The sequence below is a fragment of the Haemorhous mexicanus genome, chromosome Z (assembly GCF_027477595.1).
Source record: "Haemorhous mexicanus isolate bHaeMex1 chromosome Z, bHaeMex1.pri, whole genome shotgun sequence".
In the NCBI taxonomy this organism is placed as follows: Eukaryota; Metazoa; Chordata; class Aves; order Passeriformes; family Fringillidae; genus Haemorhous; species Haemorhous mexicanus.
The window spans coordinates 45,899,628-45,920,410 of NC_082381.1; the positions used below are offsets into that span (position 1 = coordinate 45,899,628).

At 41.5% G+C, this 20,783-nt stretch overlaps 1 protein-coding gene across 1 annotated transcript in view; it reads left to right on the forward strand.

Moving 5' to 3' along the window:
- Positions 1-19,952, forward strand: part of SLC44A1 (solute carrier family 44 member 1) — a 98,746-nt gene extending 78,794 nt beyond the window's left edge. The window contains exon 16 of the mRNA XM_059873567.1: positions 19,917-19,952. Within this exon, the coding sequence (XP_059729550.1) occupies positions 19,917-19,937 (21 nt within the window). The 3' untranslated portion in view covers positions 19,938-19,952. The remainder of the gene's footprint in view (positions 1-19,916) is intronic.
- Positions 19,953-20,783: the final 831 nt, after the last annotated feature.

The window sequence follows — 20,783 nt, forward strand, 5'->3', positions numbered from 1 at the left end:
GGTGCTACAGCAATCCTTAGAGGCACTGATCACAGGCAGGTAACCCACCTCTCTCCCCCAGACAGGTAGACTGATGAAGACACAGTGCCATCAGCTGGGCATTTGCAGCCACCTGCCCAGAGTCCGGGCCACTTCCCTGCCAAAAGGCAGGGGTTTCACAAAACCACACCTTCTGGTGACTACAAGCTTTTTGAGCTTTTTGTGGCAGACAGCAGCGCATGCCGGGTGCATGCCTGTCATAGGTGAGGAGGGCAAGCCAGTCTGCAGTGCAAAAGTAAGATTAGAAGGTGTTGAGTCCATTAAGCAGCTAATTCTTTCTAAGAAGCAGCGTTAGGGAGCCTTTTGTCCTCCATTCTGCACCTTACTATCCACCAGCACGCACTTACTACATGAAGGCAGAGGCATGTCAGCAGCAGTACCTCTGGCACCAGCAGTGTGCCATGGGGACAAAAGATTTTGCCTGCAATTTGATTTGGGAACCTTTTATGATGAAAGGGGAGGCACAGGCAGCAAGCTGGATAAACAATATTCCTTAAGCTTTAACAGTTGGGGGACTGCAACTGACTGTACAATGAAGGGCATACAGCCCTGGAAACCTCATTAATTATGTTCCTTCTCTTCCACACTGCAACTGGTCTTTCCACTGGAGTATGCCAGCACATTGCTCCCTGGAGGTGAGAGCTCCTATTTCCTTCTCCCCACTTAACTCCTGCCCCCAATTGCCCACTAAAAAAATATAGGCAGCAGCAGAGCCTTTTCACAGGTGTGTTTGCTTTTAAGCTATGTGAAAAAACCTCCCCTTTTCTGCCCTTTCTCTGCTGCTGCCTCTCACTTTATCTCCTCACTCTGCCTGTCTTCTTTCTGGTCCTGGCTGGCTGCAGGGCTTCTCAAAATCTGGTTTTAAAATATGAAGTGACTTTTGGACTGTGTGGCTCTGGGCCAAGCATTCATAGGCAGTGGCTGAGAAAATGTACTTATTCACTGCTTTTTGACATGGTCAAAGGTTATTCCAGTAGACACTTTGGCATGAAAGGAGCAACTTCAGAAAATGACAAAATTATGTGGTTTGAAGAACTCAGCCTTCATCTTCATAGGTGGATGGGTCCTGAGCAATATACTTTTTCCCCCCCATGTAATAGATCTTCTATTTCTTTCCAGAAGCTCTCATGAACTCCCTTGACTCTGTTTTACTTGAGTAGTGTATAGGGGTTTATCCTACCTATATTGATATATCCTGGGCACTGAAGAATTCCCTCTGTCAGAGACGGGGAAGGAGCAGGAGTTGCATGGGTGAGGCAGAGAATTAAATTCATAGTAGTTAAGTGAAATTAAAGGCCAAATTCTAATCAGGTGGGCGCTTTTGAAACTTACCCAATAGAAACAATACCAGGGGAACAAAATTCATATCAGGGCAGCGTCCCAAAGATGGCACAAGCATGGTGATGCATTTTAATACCAGCTCCGTGCTCAAAGCTGCTGTAACATCATAGAGCTGCACTCTAGCCCACTGGCTGGTCTGTGTCTGTGTCAAACGCCATCATTATGAAATTACAGTTTCCTTTCAATACTGCGGTGTTGGTTTTTTTATTTTTTTAAGTTTTCGTACTTTATTTTTAGAACTTGGATTAGTGAACTCTGTGATTAAGCAAAGTAAACATGTATACACAACACTTAGAGTCAGAATTCCTGGGGTTGGAAGAGACCTCAAAGAACCCACGCAGGACCGCCGAGCCTCACATGTGACTGCTGCTGCGACTGCTGCTGCTGCTGCTGCTGCTGCTGCGATCCCACGTGGCACCCAGGGTGTGGGCACAGGCTCCCCGCTGCGGCACACCCCGAACTCGAACCAGCGGCCCAAGAGCAGCAGCCCGGCCCCGCTCCGGCTGCCGGCTCCGCTGCCGTTCCCAGCGGGCATCCCGGGCGAGGCACGGCTTCTGTCGGCCGCGGGAGCCCGCATCCCGCGCCGCTCCGGGGCGGGGGCGGACCTGCCCTCCTGTCGCAGAATATGGAAGGTATCAAGACTGCCTTAGGTCAGGATGTGCTTTGGTGTAAGATCTTTGTACACTTTCAAGACTAATTAGCAAGGAAGGAGACCTAATCAGTGGAACTGGGAGCGGCTAGCATCGCCTAGTTCAGGACATCCGGGAACTGAACGTGACGAGATTGGAGGATGTAGTAAATCAGGATGTTGATGTGTGTTTGTTGTATAGATTAATAACTTGAGATACGCTCAAGATCTGTGTGTCCTGTAGCATAACTATGTGCATTATAATACTTAAAAGCACGCCTTTGTGTAGAGCAAAAAAGGTCGGACCAGGTGAGGCCCCTCCTCTTGAGCATGCGTAGAAGTTTTCTGGGGTGTGTAGCGTATGGAAATTTCCGAACAAACCGTGATAGGGGGATTGTTCTTGGGAAGTCTGACTCTGAGCTTGTGCGTGCAAATAACGTAGGGGAAAGTCCGGCAGGGCGCGCTCCACCTCTGGAATACCAGCGAGCTTGCGCAGCTCTGGAATAAACAACCAATACCTCTCTTGAGTGTGTAATTAATGGCGTGTGGAGAGGAATCTGGTTTCATGGAGATCGCTCTCGCGGCTGGGGAGTGAGAAGAAGTGCATTCTCAGATTTTAGAAGCAAGCATATCAAAACCCACAAACACACACCTTCCCGTCTGCATCTGGATTGTTGTGTTTCCCCAGCTTGCTATGAAAAGCACGGTTATTGAAAGCTCCTGGCATTTACTTTTTTTCCTGTTAAAATGGTAGGAAGATAGAGATATGTATTCATAACAACTGGCTTGTTTTTCTTCTGCTCTGAGCAGGTGACTATGTTAAACTGTGACCTTGTGAATTTTGGCTGCCATCCTGCCTGTCCCCTTCACACCTCCCTCCAGCACAGCACACATCTAAGAAGGATGTTTTTTCAAGGGCTCGATTCAGATTGGTGGATTGCACTCTCTTGCAACCATTACTTAAACCAGCAATGTATCAATGCCAGCCACAAGGTTAGTCTGGGTCTTGGCTTTATAGGCAAATTATGGAAAACCCACCCACAGGGGACAAGTGGTGAGAGGACAATACATGTTGGATGTCCTAACCAGTGCAAGGTTTTTTCCCCAAATTTGCTGCCGAAAATTTCCCCACAAAGAAAAAATCTGGGGTGTTTGTAATCTCCTCCAAAATGCCCCTGATCCCAATATCACACCTTATCCTTCTGCTTAGAAGGGAGATGTTCTGCTGGCCCTGTCAATGCCACCACTGGGTACAGTGTTCTTGGGATCCCAGGGACATGATGAGTATCTTAACCCACGAGATTTACTGGATTTTTTCCCTCTGATTCTTCTTGCCCTCCCACCAGGGTGGTGGGAGGGTGGAGTGAGTGAGCAGCTGTGTGGTGCTCAGTTGCTGGCTGTGATTGAACCACCGTGCCTTGTTATTTTGTGTTCTCAGTATCTTTGTGTACACGCAGATGAAACAACCATTGGCAAAGCAAAACGGCAAAGAGAACTCCCTCTGACTTTAATGTTCTCTTACTGCTAGACAGGACCAAGATGACACTTTACTGGGCCCTGCAAATGCCAAATGTCCTTGTGTCCATCTCCTCAGTCTAGTGGGGCTGTAGAGAGGAAAAACCCTGGTTTTAAAGCCAAACAGGTAAAAAGTTGATGCAGAGACTGGCCTGAAATGTCTGGATGCATTTGGATTTTACTAGTGAGGTAAACAAGAAGCATTGTGAATGGCAAATGTGGGCTGTCACCTCACAGAATTTTAAAGGGCAGACTATTGTGGCTGACTTACAGGGCACCTGCCACTATCTTGCAGTCAGACTTTAACAAATAATGCAGTTCTAAAATAAAAGATAAATGTTTGAAATAATGGTTCTGAAATCCAGAAGCAAGAACAAGAGATGGGACAGCCTATCCTACACAGACATGAATCCTGTGATTCCCAGGGTAATGCAAAGGTTGTCAGTAACCACCTAGCTGATCAAGGGAAGCCAGTTGATGTGATCTTTTTGAATTTCAGCAAAGTTTTTGATACTGTCTCTCACAAGACCCCTCTGGAGAAAATGTCGGGCCCACAGCTGGATAAACACATCATGTATGTGATGAGTGAGCAGCTGGCTCATGAGTCAGCCACAAAGGGCTACAGTGAGTGGGGTGACATCAGACTGGTATGACCTGTCACTAGTGAGGTATCACAGGGCTTCATCCTTAGCCCTGTGCTCTTCAACATCTTCATAAATGATCTGGATGTTTGAAGAGATACTGAATAAGTTTGTTAGTGATACTAAAATGGAAGGAGCTGTTGACTCCCTGGAGGGCAGAGGTCCTGCAGGGAGACCTTGACAAATCAGAGGTCTGGGCAATCACCAACTGTGTGAAGTTTAACAAGGGAAAGTGCTGGATTTTGCACCTGGGATGGTGCAACCCTGGGCATGTTTATAGACTGGGAAATGAGCTGCTGGAGAGCAGTGCCATGGAAAGGGACCAGGGAGTCCTTGTTGAAGGCAAGTTGAATATTGGTGTGCAGTGCCCTGGCAGCCAGGAAGGCCAACCCTGTCCTGGAGGGCATGAGGGCATCAGGCAGAGCATCAGCAGCCAGGCAGCGGGGCGGCTATCCCATTTTGCTCTGCACTGGGACAGCCTCACCTTGAGTGCTGGGGGCAGTTTTAGGTAACACAATATGACAAAAACATATGAAGCTGTTGAAGAGTGTCTAAAGGAGACCTATGAAGACGAAGAAGGGTCTAGAGGGGAAGAGCTTCAGAGCAGCTGAGGTTACTTGCTTGTATCAGCCAAGAGAAGAGGACACTACACTTCCTCAGTAGAAAAGGAGGAGCAGGTGCTGATCTCTTCTCTGTGATGACCAATTACAAGACACAAGGTAATGGCCTGAAGTTGTGGCAGGGGAGATTTAGGTTGCATATCAAGGAAAGGTTCTTCACCCAGAGGGTGGCTGGAACAGGCTCCCCAGGGAAGTGGTCACAGCACTGGCCTGAGAGAGATCAGGAAGTGTTTGGACAATGCTCTCAGGTACATGGTGTGATTCTTGGGGTGTCTTGTGCAGGGCCAGGAGCTGGACTCGATCATTGTGGTCCCCTTCCAACTCAGGATACCCTAGGATTCTTTTGGAACTTTAAGAGTCATAAATGTACCGTATATCTAATCTAACCTTGCATTCTGTCAGTGTGAAGCCATTCCCTGTGTTCTGTCCCTCCATGCCCATGTAAAAATTTCCTCTCCACCTTTCTTGTAGGTGCCCTTTAGGTACTGGAAAGCTCTTCTAAGGTCTCCCTGGAGCCTTTTCTTCTCCATGCTGAAGAACCTCAGTTCTCTTATTCTTTCTTCATAGGAGAACTATTTCATCCCTCTCACCAGTTTTGTGGCACTTCTCTGGACTTGTTGTGGAAGAAGTCTGTGTCAATGGGTGTGATACTTTCTGCTGACGCTGGATTTGTTGGGTTTTTGTTCAGATCATGGAGAGGTACCTGGTAACTGCAGAAATAACTTGGTTAGCCAATGTGGCTTCTATTGAGGATGGATTCAGACCCCTGGTTCTCTTAGAGGTTAGCTGAGGGGCCAGGGAGGGAATGCTCGACAAAATGGAATTTTGACTTTAGGTGGGAAAGAAATTTTCTAAACCAGATATGTGTCTCATTCAAAGTAGTTGCGAAGCATCTTTAGAAGGGATGTACTGGGCAGTGGAGGTTATCTGTGACAAGACTTTTCACTGCCTTTAAAAAAATCTGAACAAGCCTATCTCCTTCCAAAGACCCAAGGGCAGCACACGTTCCAAGAGCTGATGGCATCACTACTCTTTATTTCTCACTTCCAATTACTTGTTTCCCGGCAGTCCACTGGCATCTCTCCTGAGCAATGCAGCTGGCCAGACATCCCTCCTAATGGAGTAATATAAAAAAAACCTCAGTCAGGGTATAACTGTATTTTGGAGATGGAGAATGGTGTCAATCAACAGCTCTGCATGTTCAATTAATGCAAAAGATAAATCAAAGACTTCTGTAAATTAAGTATTTCTAGTAGATGTATATAAATATATGCATACCTTTTTCATACAAAAGAATTCACCTAGATTTGTTCCTTTTAAAATTTTTGTTATTTTTTGGTTTTAGAGTTTTACATCCAACTTCCCATTACACCGTGTAGGCAAGTAAGACAGACAATGATGGCACAAGGACTGTAGCTGTTGTAGTGGATCTGTAAGTGTAGATTCCGTTTAACATACAACCTGGTCCTGCAGCCTCACATGGTTATTTCTTAGCCTTAGCCTAGGTTGTGGTCATGATCCTAAACCTTTCTTTTGGAAGTGTAATAAAGAATTACATAAATAAATGTAGTTTATATATAAATACATACAGTAGATAAAGTGTAAGCAGATGTAGCAAGCAACATCAATCCTTGCAATAAAACCCGAGAAACGTACTTACATGCACACAATAGAGCTGTACAACTTATAAGAAGTTGAATCTGTAAACTCCCTGTCATCTGTTCTGCATACCCTGCCAGGGAAGACAAGGCTAAACCTTGAAAAAGCAAGGAACAATTAAAAAAAATAAAAATAACCGCCCACCTTCCAACGGACCTCAATCCTTAAACAAAACAGGATTGTTGAGTTCTACACTACCTTTCTTTTCCCGTGCCCGACCTGAACAGGCCCTAGTGCCGGGCATTGGGGCCCGGCCGTCCCCCCCCCGCCCGAGGCTGGCCGTGGGGACCGCGGCGCGCTGTCCGCGGAGCGCTCCGGCGCAGGCAGGGCTGCCCTCTGCTGTTTCCCAGCAGGAAATCCAGGCTGCCGCGGGGCTGCCAGACAGGGATGTCAACATCGGAGCGCGGCCCGCACAGCCCTCGCTCCTCGGGAGAGCAGACAAGCATCACCCGGCTCCATTCCTGGTGACACAGCACCCCAGGCTCCCTGAAATAGCACTGGAGGAAGCGGTGACCAGCCATGCTGACTGACCCACCCCCGCGCCCGGGTGGCACAGACCACCCTTACCATCGAAGTCCTTTAAGGACACACAGCAAGCTGGGGCTGTTTATGCCCACACTTGTTCATGCAGACCGCAGGGTTTTTTCTTCCCCTTCCCCTGGCTAATTTCAGCTTCAGATTTTTTTTTCCAGTAAAAAATCGTATATCTCCAAGCAAAAGCAATTCACATAGTTTCAAGAGTAATGGTGGAAGAAGGTAGCTCTTCTTCACAGGAGGAAAAGTGGAGGCTTCAGGGCAGCCTTTGTTGGCCCTTCATACTTGATTAATTCATATTTACACTGCTTTGCTTCATTTAAATGGAGCTTGTGATTTATTTCTAACATATTTTCAGAAATGTAGCCCTGGCCTGCCAACACAGACAGGAATTACACAGGCTGTGGTTCCCTTACAAGTCTTTGTTTACTATTGCTGTAGTAAACAGCTGGTTATATTTTGATGCTTAACAAATCCCCTTTTTGCTTTGTGTGTGCTGGTATGAAAGCAGAGCCTCCCCTCTGGGGGTTTCGACAAACACCCTCGGTGCAGGTAGCTCGGTATGCAAGGTGCTAGCCGCAGGCTGTGCCCTGGATAGTAGGAAGCCAGCCGGGAATGGGGGAGGACTCTACGTCTAACGAAGGGCACGGGCCCTGCGGGGTGGAGATGAGGGGGAAATCATCCCGAGACTCTGAAGAAGCCAGTGGGCACAATGAGACCCCAGACTAAACACCAGAATTGGAATGCGCGCAACACTCCAGCCGTCCTCGTGTCGCTGCAGCACGATTGAAAATTCCAAAAGAGGAGAGGTCTGGGAATGTGCTGAGGAAAACCTGCGGCCGAGCCGGTGAGAGCAACTGGTAAGACCAGGGGAATGTGAGGTGCACAGGGAGCCAAGCGGGACACCCTTCGGGTCCCTGGAGACGCCCGCTGCCGAGCGGCTGCGGTCCGAGCTGTGACAGTCCCCGGTTCCACCTGGGATCTTCGAAGCAGGCAGGAGCCAAACGGTGCGTGGTGAAATTTCCTGAGTAGATCCAGTATCAGGCAGGCTGGATCCAAGCCCCTCCGTTGGGGCAGCATTTGTTCAGATTTGGTGGCGTTCCTGCGGGGCAGCGTTTATGTCTCTGTGTGTGTGTGTGTGTCTGTGTCTGTGTCTGTGTCTGTGTCTGTGTCTGTGTGTGTCTGTGTGTCTGTCTGTGTGTGTGTTTGTTTGTGTGTATGTGTGGTTGAAGCCCCTCGGAAGGCGCCGGTAGAAAGCGGGAAGTGTTTTCTGTCCGGTGTCTCAGCGTATGCCCGGAGCCGCAGTCCCGCGGTGCGGGAGGATCGGCCGCTCTCAGCCGGGGCTTGGCGGAGCGATGCAATCACGGGAATCGCCGATCACACCGATTCCCTTTCCTGCGGCAATGAGTGCCGGGCCATTCCCGTCTCCCAGGGCTCATCGCTGCGTCCGAAAGGCAGCGCCGGGGCTTAACTGAAGGGAGCTTACTACCATACATTCTGTTAGTACTAATCAATGAATATTTGCACATGTGTAAATTCCTTTTAAAAGAGGTAAAATAATTTTTTAAAAATTAAAATAAAACTTCAAAATAAAAAAAAAAAACCACCAAAAACAAGACTTAAAAACCAAAAAGTTCCTTTTTGGGGGAGGGGGTGGTTGGTGGAAAGACTTCTTGAGAAAAAATTCACCCTAATCAAAAGAGACGAACAAAAATAAGAAATTCCCATGCAAAAGTGGATATAAGATAAAATTGGTCTTGAAGGTTTCCAGCAGGCCTCATGTAGGCTCTTTCTAATATGACTTCAGCTGTGGTTAATTTGGTTCGTGAAAAACAGACACACTGAAAATCATTCTTAACTTCTGACTTGACTCTACTAGAAATGCAGAGGCCCAGCAACAATGACACAAAGAACTGGCCTTCCCTGTGGCTCCAAGACAGTATGTTTCACTTGATTTTGCCTGACTTAATTTCTTGTTTGCAGGAAGACATTAGGAAGAGGTTTCTAAGAGTATGCAGCGAGTTATTTAGTTTTTGCATTATTTGCACTCTGTTATGTTGAGGAGTTCTTGTATTTGGTTTGGATATTTTGGTTTGGTTTGGTTTGGTTTGGTTTGGTTTGGTTTGGTTTGGTTTGGTTTGGTTTGGTTTGGTTTCCCCCCAAACTTGTATTTCTGCATAGAAAAGCCTGACTTTATTAAAGTATCATCAAGGAATCATTTAAATGGAAAATCTCAGGAACCTGTGTTCATAATACATTTAAAAGAACTAATAGCTTTTTACTAAACTTTTTATATTATTATTGCACGTTTTTAGGTAGTTACAAGAAAAAAAATCGTGCTAGCTGTTCAGCTGGAAACAGTCTTGCTTGGTAATGGTGGAATACTATTGCCACCTGGCAGCTACTCAGTGTCTGTGTGAAATGACTGGGTTGTCCAAGTGTGCTTTGGATCACATGTGTTGCAAATGAGAGTATGAACTGGCAAACTTAATAGCAGATTGAAGGAGGTCAGGAGCCAAAACCTAAATGATGTGGGAATTGGGGAAATGGGAGTAGCAGTGTGAAGAGGAAGTCAGGCGTGTTATAGATCAAGAGAGAAAACAGCTAAACCATGGCTAGTTTAAGTTTGAGAGTAAAATTCAGTGTTTGTTTTGTTAAAAGCATTGTAAAAGTGGTAACAATGCCTGAGAACAATCTGTTTTCAACTTTTCCCTTAAGGTAAGCCACATTTTAAATGAGATTATTTTATATCAACTTCTGCTCCCAGACACTGACTATTGAGTGCAGACCAACTTGCTCACAAAGTGGTACTTGAAAAAACGGCTGTGCAGCAATTGCTTGCACAGCATTATTTTACATTTATCACTGATATGAATTATTTTTGTCTAGGCCACCAGTATCTTAAGATAGTTGAATATTTTACTCCTTTAGCTCATAATACTGATTCTGCTTTTAAAGTGCATAAATTATCTGATTAATAATGTCCTAGGCATTAATAAAATACAAAACAAGGAGTTGGAAACATAACCAAAGTACTGTACAAGCACTGCATATAGACTACAGTTCAGTGTTTGTTAAGTGTATGATATAAAATATACAATATTTTATGTTATGCTCAGTATCAGATTTTTGGGGAAAAGAAACATTCAATGTCAAAATACAGTTGAAGCATTTAGTGGTCATTCTTTTCCACTTACACCAGAATTAACATAGATAAACTGTTTGCAAAAACTCATCAATTCTGGCACAAAATTTCTTCCTTTACTTATCAGTGCTATATTGCTTAAATGGAGTTTTCATGAAAACTGGCCTGAAATGACTGTAAGTTCTAGCTTTTTCTGGGATTGGACACCAACACCCTGTAAAAAGGTGCTATAAAGTCTTGCAGGAAGAAGCCAACCAGAAAATATAACATTCGCACACCTGCTGGATGTACTTTTCTTCATTGCGCATATCTGATTGCATTTAAAAAATTATACAACTCCAGACTTACATGAGGGAAAACTGGTCTGCTGTATATTCTACTGTGTATTTCCCTGAATTTGCATGATCTTTTGTCCAGATGGATAAAATAGGTATTGAACTAACCTAGTTCTTGCCCCACTTGGAGCCCATTTTGCAGAGGTGTTTGGTTAGCTATTTCCCAAGGATGACACTTTCTCTTGGTTTTCAGTCTGTGCTGTCACTACTAGTGCTAATACTGCCACTACTGTCATAATGCATTGAAACACCATAAACAGTAATAATAATAATTATTATTATTAATAATAATGACTAATACTACCTTTACCTAGGGTACATTGACATCTCCCATGGGATACAAGGTTTCTGAATTTGGGGTGAGGTTATAAAAGAGCAATACATGTTACATAATCCAATTAAATTTACTAATCTTCAGAATCATTGAGTCCTGTTCCTTGCAGGCCTGTCTAAACCATATGAATAAGAGGATAATGTTAAACTAAACCAACCAAATCTACTGAAAGAAATTACTTCGATAGTACAGAGGAACAACAAAAGCACTTTCAAATCTTGTTTCAGAAGGTGTGTGGACACTACATGTAGGCAGGGACCGTGGGGGTAAGGAGATGAGTTTCGGAGCACTGTATGTTCAGTCATTCCAGCCACCACAAGGTGGTAGCAGTACTGAACAGTACTCACACTGGCTGCCTTCTCTAGTGCTTCCTTGCACAGATTTCTGTAAAACAGCAGTAGCCTGGTTTCTAATCACAGAAGGGTTGAGGTTGGAAGGCTCTGGTTGTCTTCTGGTCCAATCCCTCAAGTCCAGCAGAAACACCTAGAGCCAGCTACCCAGTAGGGTTTTGAGTCTACTTTCCAAAGAGGAAGATTCAACACCAGTCTGAGCAACTTGCACAAGTATTTGGTCACCCTCAGATAAAAAAACCCAAACATTTTTCTGATTTTGTTATTGTTAATATTAACATCTTGGTGTTCAGAGGAACCTCCTGCATTTCAGTATGTGCCCATTGCCTCTTGTGTCACAGGGCACTGCTAATAATATCACAGCTTCATCCTCTGAACACACTGCATTCAGGTATTTGTATGCAGTGAGGTGATTCCCCTTGAGCTTTTTCTTCTCCAGACTAAACAGCCCCAGCTTGTTCAGCTTTTCCTTTTATTTCCTAGGAAATAAAGATCCATGAAGATCTTCATGCTGGCTTGAACTCTCCTCAGTATCCAAAATACTCCCCATGTGCTCACAACCAGACACAGCTTTACAGGTGTGGCATTAACAATGCCGAGGAAAGGGGAAGGAGAACCTCCCTTGGTCTGCTGGCAAGACTTCCCCTAATGCAGCCCAGGGCACAATTATTTTCTAATAATAAGGATAATATTAGAGAGCTCCAGGAAGCCCAGAGAAAAGTCTGGTCACTGATCTGGCTTTATTCTCACTATGAAGATATATTAGAGTACACTGTCTGCCCATTACTGCTGCCATTCTTCCTCATCCTTTTCCTCCAGATTCAATTATTTACCAACATTTAATCTTCAGAAAAAGTTAAAGAAGAGCACAAGATAACAATTCTGCTCCTGGCTTCACAATTAAAAGCCAGTGGTTTATTCATCTGCTTATGTGAAGAACAAATCATGTCCCACTTCTCTCCACCTGGAAGTGTTTATACTTAATGTTTTCAAAATGCCTTAGAAAAGATATTACATCTCTTTTGTTTACAGTTCAGTTCAAAATTGTGTTTTAATTTCTGGTTTAAGGAACAAAAGGTATGCTAATAAATTCCTCTCCATCAATGATGGAGCTACCTAGTATTTTTTTTAAGGCACCAGTATTTTTTTTTGCTACTAGTACAAATGCCTTGATAAAATAGGGAAGCAGTAAGATGCAAAACATGTAAGGAACTAAATGCAATAAGGAAGGAATTGTATCTACACAAGAGGAAAATAATTAATCAGCAACTTTGTGAATAGAAAGCTGCACTGGGTAGAGTGATAAAATCCAAAGACATGATTTTTAAAGTCAGCACATACAAACCAAGGCTGTTTATTCTCCAACAGACTGCATAAAGCAAGCTCCCACTGAGGTTACTCTGGATATGAAGCCCAATGGCCACGATGACTTGGCCTTGTACAAAACCTCTTTTTTTCTGCAAGTCTAAGAGCTTCTGGAATAGTGTAGAACACAGGAATTCAGCTATGTTTGCATCCCTCCATGAAGGTACAACCAAAAATGCTGAGAGGTAATTTTATTTACCTCTAACAGCAACAGTGCATACCACCCACATAATTAAGCAAGGCAGCTGGCTCTGGAAGTGCCAGTCTCTTCCAACTAATGATAAAGTTTTCCAATCTGAATGCTTTGAGTTGCACCTTTATCAGATGTACAGACAACAGTGAATTAAAAGTCCCAAAAAAGGACTTTCACATAGGTCTCCCTTCACTGTCCCCTGGGTCTGCAAGGGCAGAGAATGAACACACACTTTTGTGAGCAGCAGAGCCTACTTCAGCATAGAAGTATCTCTAGGTGAAGAGCTCTCAATGCCCAAACAGTGAACCAAACTATACTTTCAAGGTCAGGAGAGCTGGGCATTGTGAAACACTTTCATACACCAATAGGAACTCAGACTGCTGAGGAGACAGTGAAATATATGTTCAAAGTTGTTTCAAAAAAATTTATCTCAGATGTTCCCTAAGCTTCTAGCCACTGTATAGCTTGTTATGGAATTACGTGAGAACATTTTACTGTACTTCAAAGAAAGCAGTCATCCAGCCATGCTCAGCATTCACAGGAAACTATTTCACACAGCACAGGGATCAGTTGCCTATGTTGTTCTCACAAGCTGTATGTGTTGGTGAAATTAATATCAGGTATATACTTTATTTACTGCTGAATTTCTTTTAAAGTGAAGACGTATCACATGACTTCTTTTGGCTTGTTTTGTATTTTTGTTCAAAAACAGGAGAAATTTTATCTTAGGGCTAAAAGTAATCTCCACTGTATGCATCAATAAGGTCTAGGTGACCTGCCAAAACTCAAGATCTATAAGGTTATTGTGGTAAGAATAGAAACAGATTGCAGAGTTGGGTATTTTTTCCTACATTTTCATTTGCTTCACAGTTCAAAGCCTTCAGTCACCTCCCAGTGTTGATCTTTCATGTTTTTTCTTTCTCCTTCAGTACTTTCCATAATCTGACTTCGGCATCTTGTCTGCTTTTATTGCATTGTTTCTTTCTTTCATCAGCAAACACCCAGCTCAAAACAGTATCAGTAATATCTCTTCATTTGTTATTTCAAATTTGATGACTATGCTTTTGTTTAGGAGTAAGACATACATTCAATTTTGAAAATGATATTACTTAAACTTATTTTCATAAAGGAATTCTGTCATGGACTGTACAAAAGCCTTAAACAAATTACAATAGTTGAAACTTAGTGTTTAAAATGGAGTCAAATCACCATTACAGAAATAAGTGCCAAATATTATAAGAATTTTTAGTACTGAAATGATTTTAAATATATAGTTTAGTACCCCTTGTCACAGATGGGTGTGAAACAACAGTAACCTATCAAACAAGAAGACCCTTAAAGAAATTGAGGGACTGAATATTTCATATGCAGACCACAATATTTCTAGCAATAGGAAGAAGAATCCTATAAAAGGCAAAAAAATCCTTTGCACATTATCAATTTCAACAATAAATAGGGAGGACCCTAATTTCTCTATTCAAAGCCTGGACACCTTTTAGGTGCAAGACTTAAATCTGCTAATAATTCTGAGTCTTTTTTTGAGATCTGAAGAAGGAGGGTCATACTTAAATGCTTTCACCATGCCAGGAGCTCAAAAAAAAAAAAATCACCTCTGGAAAGAAGTTCAGAAGTAATTTTGTTAATATCTGAATATATGAATTACAGGCAGTATTTACATAAGTATCTATACATACCACAAGTGATTCAGAAGTGATTCAGTCTATCAGCTTCATGCTGCCTTGTATTATGCTTATGCACCAGAAGGACAGAAAGAGATAGCCACAATTTGAATGTAAGCAAACTATTTGGCAAAGACATGCTTTGCTGTTTTTCTCAAGAAACTTCTAAAATTTATACTTCTAAGATTTAGAGCTTGTTCTTGCCACTGGTCACTTTTACCTACCTCTATGACACCTCAGTGCTGATCAGGTTCTGAGGTCTGTCCCGCTCAGCCGCTGAATACATTTCCTACCCTCAGTGCTCCTGCCCAAGCTGGTGTCATGCGCAGAGCAGTCCTGCAGCCTCCAGAGAATCCTCATATTTGGGCTGATGTGCAGCATCACAAATTAATTATTCTACTTTTCCCTGCACATGATTTAACTTGCACATGAACCATCACTGCCGATGAATAAATCTGTTCTTTTTTGAGTTGAAAAGCAAGTTAAATATTCAAAATGTTCTCTGGCAGTTAAACTCAAAGAGAGAATATTACATAAGGGAGGGAAGGCATTAAAAGGAAAACCAGCCCTCCCACTTATTCCTCTAGAAGATACTGAAGCAGAAGTTTCTTAATATCCAGCCACAAATATCTGGAGTATTGACAGCTAAGCAGCACAGGCACCTGAAAACCTTGCACACCCAGAAACGTGACATGTTTTTAACCTGTGGAGATGTTAGCCAGTGTAGAAGCTCCAAGCCTCAAGCAGGTAAACAAGCTGCCAGAAAACAGGGTAATGTTAAAAAAGCCTGTTTCAGGCTGGTTTTGTTCCGGGACAACTGGAGGGTTGCATGGCATTTTAATCCCCATTCCATTTACTGATTTCAAAACATTCTAATGATTTTATGGGGCACTGCTAATTTTATCTGGCATTGCCATTGTTCCCTCAGGCCTAAAAACAATTGTTATTCTGTTTTCTTTGCTTGGACTAGATTAACTATAAAATTTTTACACAGGTCAAAAAAGTTTGACTTCTTCCAAAGCTTTCTACAAGTAGGCTTTTAATTATAAGAACAATTATAGAAATCAAATGAGAATTCTGTTATTGTTGGCATATTTCATAGAGTATGCTATTTTAAGTCAAAAGAAACACAAATACAGGTGGTTTTAAAAGCTTTAGAGAAAAATTGTATCTTAGAAGCAGCAAAATATGGAGAAGAAAAAACTTAAAATGTTCCTTTGCATCTTATTAAAAAAAAAAAATATATGCTGTTTTCAAGAATACCAATAAGGGACATTTTACCATGTGCATCATGATGATTAAACTTTAACAGTCAAAGGAGCTGCTGGGAATATATTAATGTCCTTCACACCACAGAGAGGAATATGGGTGTGCAAATTTCAATCCAAGTATTCTGACCTGTTGGTACTTAAATATACTGAAATAGTACAAATAAAAGATTTAGAAGTTTTAAGATGAGGGATCTTCCCTTAATTGCAGAGGGGCTAATTCCAAACAGACTTAAAGAAAAACATTTTCAAAGTGTTTGATATTTCTTTACTTTACTAAAGCCTCTATTCAAGAATCATATTTATACTATCCTTAGAAGTCCTACAGATACATAAAAATTTTGAAACTCCTCAAGTCAAAGAGAAGGGTTAATGGGAGTTTTAAATGGATCCATATTTCTTAGTATGCAGACTTAGCACTTCAAAAATTAAAGAAATGGGGATATTTTAAATACTGAAATTCGTTTAATGCTGGATAATGCTTGCTTTGATGTTTGTTTTAACAACATTTTTGTTGTTTTTCCTTGAGTTTCATTTTTGCTTGGAGTATTTACTTGAATTTTATCAAATTCAATATAATTCACCAAAGAATTCTTTCAAAAGCCTTGAAAGAACATATTTAAATTAAACCATGCTGGCATTCTGTATTGTAAATAACTACATATACAGTTATTTTTAAATGACATCACCCTGGAATGTGGAGTAACGAGTAAAGCAAAGTGTTTATAAAGTCATTCATAGCCTTCTAAATACCAGAAATCTGATAGCAACATGGCTTCTATTACTTTTTTACTACACAGGGATATTGTCAGATTCATTTATCCTCCATGCAGGAATTAAAAAATTTCCACAAAACACTTTCTGAAAGCAACACTGTCATCAAGTTTAGAAAGTCTTCCAAAATAACTATTTTTTTTTTCATTTTTTTCTTGACCATTATAAAAATAACAATTGCCATAAGAAGTTTTGGGCCCATTTCATAACAGATACTGATTTTGTCTTCAATACTGTCTGCGTCTTAGAGCTCACACATTTCTGCATATTGTGACAGTTGTAGCTCTTGAAATAAAAGTGCTGAAGAAATGTAGATTATATTCTAAAACAAGCTCCAGCATAGGCTGCTTCTTCCTTGAAGGCACATAATATCCTACAGTCCTGACTTCAAATTATAAACAGAATTGCAAGGATTAGCAGTACAAGCTTCCCACACTGACAAAAAATACTATTATTTAGTTGTACCAAACAGATTATATAAAACGCTTGCTCTGTGTAGAAGCTTATTTTCTATGTAATTTTTACTGGACAGCTGCATTCCCACATAGATATGAACAATACATATGCATTTTATGTAGATTACAGTAAAGGGAATACTGATCAAAAAACTTCAGTGCTTGTACCTCTGGACATAAAGAAAAAGAAAGCCAAAACCGCAGCATGGATCTACTTACCTGAATAAGAAAATCAGGAAAACAAGAAAATAATAATGAGAAAAAACATCAATATCAATATCTATAAACCAAGAGTCTCACCACATTGAGCCAAAAATTTTAAGTATACGGTATTGACAAGAACATGATAAAAATGAACAGAGTTAGATAATCCTAACACAAGTACCACTTCCATTACAAAACCACCTAATAATTTCATAGTTTGACTTGAAGCCTGAGATATTTTTCAGAAAGGAGAGGAACAACGGCACAGCAAAGAGGCTAAGAGCTTTCAGAGACAGAGACACAGCCTTTCAGTGGGGCTCGTGAGAAACATGGTAAGGGATGATGATAAGTGGCTTATTCTGCTTCTGGGTTTTAGAGACAGTAAATTAACATTTGGAGTCTGCCTGTTGGGAGGAAGAAAGGAAAATATTTTTATTTAGCAATAAGTCTGTATTATCTTCTGCCAGACCTGTCAAAAGGCTCTTCTACACCCTCAGCAGCATTTAGCAATTTCAACTGACAGTGCCTTAAAAATATGCTCCTTGTAGAAAAACTGTTTAAAAATAACTGAACTGTTGATTGTGGAACCCTTAAAAGAGAAGCATATATAATGGCTGATCCTTTATGTAAGATTATATTTAGACATACCTCAGAAATAATTTTTCTGGTTTTGAAACCTCAAATGATGAGATGATTTTGGAATTTTTACTAAAAATTACTATGGAAACCTTCTTCAAAATACTTCACTAACCACTAGTTTATAAATATGGTATTTGCAAAGCACACAAATGAAATAATTTTGTTATTAAATAAACACAAATAAAGATGGAGTAACCAAATTGTGAGCATATTCAAAACACCTTTAGAAAAGGATTTTTAGCAACTTCTAGACACAGCCTTTTTCACATTGCAAGGCAAGAGCCCAAAAGTAGTAATAAGGCCCTAAAACTCTTCAGAAAAACTGATGTAAAGAAATACTTTATTCCTGAAGTATATAGGCATAGTAAAGATTTCTAAACTTTGATTTCAGGCAAGCTAATAGTCAGTATGAAGCTGGAATCATTTTCAAGCCTCAGGGTGTAACTATGGCATGTTGCTTCTTTCCTTACCACCATTGCCCTTCCTTGAGTTCTCACAATGCAAAGAGCCTGTACCCAAAGCTTGGAAAGTAATGCTGAGGAACAGGACACAGGAAAGGAGACAGGACATGCAGCACATCACTGGCCTCTCTGACCTTCCTACTGCACCTTTCCCCTTGTTTATCTTCCTTCTTTCTTGCCCGCATTGTTGGAAGAGATCTGAAAAAGAAAAAAAAGAAAAAAAGAAGAAAATAAAAAAGGAAAAAAGAAAAAAAGAAAAAAAGAAAAAAGAAAAAAAAAGGAAAAAAGGAAAAAAGGAAAAAAGAATAAAAGAAAAAAGAAAAAAAGAAAAAGGTTAAACTCTCCCCCCCTCCCCCTCCCCACCAGCTCATGCTGTTTTATCAGGTGAGAGGTCTTCACTGAGCTACTTACAGAAAAGAACGCATGACAGAAGAGACTTATTGCCACACCTGAGCCTGTGCTGTCTAGGCAGAATGCTGTAGTCACTGCCATCACAGAATTGAAACCCTTCTGCAGTTTTGCTTTTTCTTGCTCCAGCTAGGCAATTGTCTGCTTTGATTTTTACACAAGCTAGTCAGGCAAAAACTTTATGGCCTTGGGAGAGTGTTGCAATTGCAAAAGCAACTTGTAAGGTGATTTCCCCGGCCTGTTAGTTTTCAGTTATCATGGTTTGCAGGCAGATGGAAATGTAGGAAAACATATCATTATTCCAGTGAGACCATTTTGGCTGGTCATTTTTGAACATCATTCCACAATCAGCTGGCCTTGAGAAATCTTGCAGAATTTCTTTTGCTTTCAGTGGAAAGTAGAGCTCACTACCTTATGTTAAAGCCATTTTCAATGCTGTTAACACAGTGGTACCTGAGCAAACAGTATTCTAGTGGAGAGAAGTCAATGTGGGATTATCTTGACATTTATTAGTATCTCACTGACCACTAACACTCATGGAGCAAGTGATCTGTTAACACCATTAAGATAAGACTATGAGGGTGCAAGTAGCCAATAGGCCAATTGTCATGAGGTGGTTCAGGGACTGGTGTACAACATAGGCTACTAATGTAGATTTCAGCAAGTCATTTATAAAAAAATGGCCCCTGCACACAGATATATCCTTAAAAAGTTCTTTTTCAGTGTGATTTCTTTTTCTTGGCATGCAATCATTTTGCAACAAGATCATTCATATAGTAAGAAGTTATTCAACTCCATCCAAATGAAGTTTTTGGCAAGAAAGTCCCTTCCAGAAATAAAAGCATAGCTATTTACTCAGATAATGCTGACTTAAAAAGTGCCTATACTTGCTTTGTGGTTACCATGTTCTTTTTTTCTTTTATTACCAGACTAGTATTTGAAGATACCTACATACTTACCTCCTCATTTTTAAGATAACCACTTAATAACACAGACACACCCCAGGCAGTTAGAAACTAAGAAAATGGCCAATTTGTCTGAAGTGTTCATGGCTTAAATCTTACAAACACCATAAAATGACACATACAAAAGATATTTTCTTTGCATGTAGTAGAGACTGTATTACATAAATAAAAAATAAAGTTAATGATAGTAAAGTATGTGATTGAATCACCTTATTTGTTCCTCATTAACTTTCTTCCTACATTTGTTCCCCATTAGCCTCACGAGGTTTATCAGTCAAGGTGATTGAATATGACAGATTTCTCTGCAGTTCATATGACAAGCTACCTGAATGAACATAAAAGGGTTGTTTTTTTTTTTTTTCAGAAACACTTCTCAGAAAACTGATGAAGATATGAGGCTCCACCAGCTTCATAGAACCTACAAGAATCAAGGAACAGGCAGTGAAATAAATTTGCCCTAATGGCCCTGAGCAGCAGTCACTGGGGGTGCTCTCCCCTTCACCCAAAGGTTCCAAAGGGTCTAAGTTCAGGGCTGGGCAGCCACACTTACCTGAACTGAGCTGTCCTGCCCTGTGGATGGGCATTGTCACATTCTTGTCTCTAGTCCTACCTCTGGCCTCATCTCCTACCCTGGACCTGATCCATTACCATGTCTGGGACTGCTGGCAGCTCCTATGTTGAAGCACCCCAGACCATGGTGTGTTCAGGTGCAGCCAGACTTCCCTCTGGTCAGGGAGGGTGCTTTTGTCTGTGTTAGGGGCATCCTCAGCACCCCTTTTTGCTCCTCAGGATGTTGCGTAGCTCTGCTGTTGCTGCTTGGTGACTGATTATTGTATCATGGAGCCTCAGGAATAGGAAAAGGGGGTTTTCTCTCCATCATCTCTCAAAGTAAACTGCCTTGTGAAGGGGGAAAGGGGAATAACAGGTAAAAAGGGAAGCATAAAAGCATGTCAAACATTGCTTCCAACAAGCAAAATTCATACGTGCCAGAAACAGTTATTAGCTGTGTTATTAGCACGACAACGCACTAACTCAATCCAGCAATCCAGCAAATTTAGTACAAGATCACTTTGATTTGAAAACACATTGAACAGGATCTACGTAGAAGATGCTTGAGGAATGAGTCTCCTGCACCACAAAATGACTGTGGTTTCAGCACTCAGTAATGCTGAAACGTGCAGAGAAGTACAAGTACCTGTAACTCTTAAGTACTTTAAATTCTTTTCTCTCT